The 4255-nt window shown below is 35.8% G+C and overlaps 1 protein-coding gene across 1 annotated transcript; it reads left to right on the forward strand.

Annotated features, from left to right (window-relative positions):
* Positions 1–1742: 1742 nt before the first annotated feature.
* On the forward strand, positions 1743–3556 carry LOC106371062 (probable RNA 3'-terminal phosphate cyclase-like protein). Its single transcript, XM_013811087.3, has 6 exons — positions 1743–2013; positions 2156–2305; positions 2423–2601; positions 2680–2855; positions 2930–3143; positions 3219–3556. The coding sequence occupies exons 1-6, from the start codon at positions 1809–1811 to the stop codon at positions 3426–3428; spliced, it is 1134 nt and encodes a 377-aa protein (XP_013666541.3). The 5' UTR covers positions 1743–1808; the 3' UTR covers positions 3429–3556.
* The last annotated feature ends 699 nt before the right edge of the window (positions 3557–4255 follow it).

Consider the following 4255-nt stretch of genomic DNA (forward strand, 5'->3'; position numbering starts at 1 on the left):
TATTAACTATTTTATCTTTGTTTATGTATTGTTTATATATTATGTTTTTGATATTTTAGTGTAATTTTTATTGTTTAAATATATAATCTGCATTTTTAAACTGCTTTTGCCATTCATAACTAATAAAATTATTTGTCCTGCTTGATATGCATCTCTGCTACATGATCCGCTTGATCTGTACTTATCCCGCTTGATCAGCATGATCTGCTTGATCTGCATGATCTGCTTGATCTGTCCTACTTGAACTGCTTTTACCATTCAGAACCTTAGTCACACCAACCTTTTTCGTGTCAACTCAGTATGTCTATCAATACTTTTTCCTTTGAAAAGAAGCTTTTCTTCAAACTTATATTTTGAAAACTGATGTGTAAACTCCATTAATAGTAGCTAAATGTTTTCACCCGAGCAAGATGGTGGAACAAAGACCTGGAAGCTAATCCACTCTTCAAAGAATTCAGAAGATGGACAATGAATTTTGATCAAAATTCTCGGGATTTCCAACCCTAACAAGATCATGTATGAACATCACGTAATTATCATCATAAATGCCCCTATAAAATATCATTATGTGCATCATTTGATTGATCACATATCAAATTCATTTTAGTTGATTATGTTCTTGGAGTTGCAGAAGAAGCACGAACTTGCTCATAACTGCCATAATGACTCGCTGCAAGTAAACCTAATTACAACAAAAATGGTTCGAATCTTTCCAATGCATGTAATATTGACAAAACAATAACATTAATAAAATATATTTGCATATTAGTAAAAAATGACCAAAGACTAATCTGATCGTTGTTGTATAAGGGAAATGTTAAACCACAAACACGATTAAGTTAAATGGTATTGTAAGATGATTGTAGAATACTCTGTTGTGTCAGTTCCAGAGGCAAAAAAACATATTGACAATTTTGTGTTATATTTTATGCAAAAGAGAAATGATAACAAGTTAAGTCAACAAAGTTTTTCTGCAAATGCCATAATAGTTTTGTTCAAAGAAGATATCCATACAAAAATGTTACTGCTAATATGCTGTGAGATTGGTAATTGGGTTAAAGTTTCAATCAAAGTTTGATTATTTATTAGATAAACTTTCTAATATTGTGATCGATTCTATTGTTTTCTAGTTTTTTTTTGTCAGTGAACAGAACTAAGTCATTCGTATACAATGTGAAAATTAATATTATGTTTCACTTTTGAAGATAACATCATATTATCTTTTTTTTTTATGAAACAACTTTTCAACTGTTTTTAAAATTCTTCAATAACCAAATAGACAAACATATCAAAGTGAAAACACACTAGAACTTTAACAATTTTTGACATTTTATTCCACATTTGATACCAATCTCACAATATAAAAAATAATTCTTTATATATAGTTAGCCAATATACAAGAAAATATCCAATATTTTTAGTTAGTAATATATTTATGATTTCAAAGGTAAAAATAAATTTAGTTCCCAAATCAAACACATAAAGTTTTTGGAATATTTTTGTAACATTTTCTATTTTTTTCGGAATTTATTATGTGATAATAGTTGTACTTTTGTTTTCTTGTGGAATTTCATTATCTTATTTAATACAATTAATACAAAGAAGATGAATGAAGTATATATTGATAAGAGAGGAATTGTCAACATAAGTGTTAAAGGGCTTGACTGACTGAGCCCACAAAGCAGCCCAAACTGAATTTGAAAAAGACTCTTTCCACCAAACAAAGGTGTACTGCTTCAGTTTTAGGGTTTAAGAAAAACGTCGGAGAAGAGAGAGAGAGAGAGAGAGAGAGAGAGATCAGAGAAAGTATGGGGAAGACGACGTACAAGCGGTTGAAAGGAAGCCAGAGCTTCAGGCAGAGACTACTTCTCGCGACCCTTTCTTCGACGCCTATCATCATCGATGAGATTCGCGCCGACGACATGATCACTGGCCTCCTCCGTCACGAGATGTCTCTTCTCCGCCTCTTCGAGTCTGTATCCGATGACTGCGTCGTTGAGGTTAACGAAACAGGTTAGTACGTTCTTACCCATCTTATCAATTCAGAGTTAACCATGTTAGGACAGAGTCAAGATCTTAGGTTGTTCTATTTAGCTGAAGCTGTAATAAGAGTACAATGTATTCAGTTTTGAGTTTTGTTTTTGTTATTTCGCAGGGACTCGATTGAAGTACAAGCCTGGAATAATAATGGGAGGGAAGAACTTAGTTCACAGTTGTGCCCTGACTCGATCCATGGGCTATTATCTTGAGCCATTGCTTGTGTTGGGTTTATTTGGGAAGAAGCCCCTTTCGATTAGGCTTAAAGGTAACTTCTTTTGAACGAAGAAGACGTGTAGGCTTATGTACAATAGTTTTGGAACAAGGAGAAAGGTTACTGCTTTAGAAGCATTATGATGGAGCGAGCAAATATTTACTTATGCAGGAGTAACAGATGATCCTAAAGACCTGAGCGTTGACACAGTCCGTAACGCTACTTTGCACATTTTAAAGCGTTTTGGAGTTCCTTCAGAAGGTTTGGATCTTAAAATCGAAGCACGTGGAGTAGCTCCAGAGGGAGGTGGGGAAGTTCTTTTAACAGTTCCAAATGTTCAGTCTCTCACTGTATGTACTTTCTTCTTCATTTTCTTTTCTTTCCTTACTGCAAGCTATGTCTTATCTGTTTATATTTCTCTGTTTCAGGCGGTCCAGTGGGTAGAAGAAGGAATGGTGAAGAAGATACGTGGTTGGACTTTCTCTGCGAGAGTTTCTTCTGACTTTGAACATTCCATGAGATTCGCAGCTCGTGGAGTCTTCAACAACCTCTTGCCTGATGTTCACATTTTCAATGATCACAAGTCTGGCCCTCATGCTGGAAAGTAAGAAGTTGAAACATGTTTTATCTTGAGAGATTGACAAGAGCTTAACATTTTGAAAACACACTTTATTGCAGATCACCTGGATATGGAATATCTTTGGTAGCAGAAACAACAGCAGGGTGCTACATCTCTGCAGATACAGCAGTGTCTTGCGGAAGAGCAGACGAAACAGGAGAGATCGATGTAGAGAGACAAGAGAGAAAACCAGCAGAAGACACAGGAGTTGAGATAGCTTCATGGCTTCTCCAGGAGATTGAAAAAGGCGGAGTTGTTGATTCAACACACCAGGTATTACCATAAACACCAAACTCGATCATTTACTTTTAAGTGGGAGTTGTTGACTCGCGAGACGTTTTTTTACAGGGATTGTTGTTTATACTATGTGCTCTATGCCAACAAGACGTGTCAAAGGTACGAGTGGGAACGTTATCACCTTATGGAGTTGAGACGTTGCGGAACTTAAAGGAGTTTTTGGGAGTTACTTTTAGCTTCAGACCTGATCCTTCGACAGGAACTGTCATACTCACTTGCGTTGGAAGTGGTCTGATTAATCTCTCCAGAAAGCTGTCTTGATTTCTCACAATTCTTGTTGTGCGTTGTTTACACTATCAGCTTTACAGTTTTGTCTGAAGGAAACGCTTTTCTATTGTAACAACTAACATTAAATGGATGTGTTATAAAGACTAATAGTTTTTGGTTCAGTCAGCTTTCTTGTGCTTATTTTCCACTCCTTAAATTTATGGGCTAATTGGCTGAGTAGCTACACACAAAAAAAAAAGTCAAGAAAATGGACACGATTTTGACGTAATGCATTCGTTCGCTTTTTGCCTTCTTTTTTGCCGGTTATGTCCTTATACATAAGAAGTTACCGATTCTAACTCATGGAGAAAACAACGTGGTGATTTTGTGTCTCTTAATAACAATGACACTTTAGAAAGCACGTGGATAAACCATATTCAAAAGCAAAGGAAGGAAAACATGGAGAGAGACGAGTTGATGAAAAGCTTAAGTGTGAAAGAAACAACGGTGTTTAACGGAGAATGCAAGAATGTAGTTTTATACTATATATTTTAGATAGAATAATATAAGTTCAAATATATGGGAGACGTTTCCATTCGACATGACTAACGTAGAATAGAACCTTGCAGGGCCGGGCCTGAGAAATTTTGGCCCAGAAGCAAACAAAATTTTTTTGGCCCATTATCTTCAAAAATCAGAAAAAGTGGCTAAAAACTGAAGTTTAGTAAATCGAACTCTGCACCTCTAATACGCATCCCGGCGCTCTTACCAGTAGAACTAATGTAACATCACATAATTATTGGCCCTTTAATTATATATATCTTGTACGGCCCCAAGCACATGCTTTATGTGCCTTTACTCAGGCCCGGCCCTGGAACCTT

Source organism: Brassica napus, chromosome A8 (assembly GCF_020379485.1).
Source record: "Brassica napus cultivar Da-Ae chromosome A8, Da-Ae, whole genome shotgun sequence".
NCBI lineage: Eukaryota > Viridiplantae > Streptophyta > Magnoliopsida > Brassicales > Brassicaceae > Brassica > Brassica napus.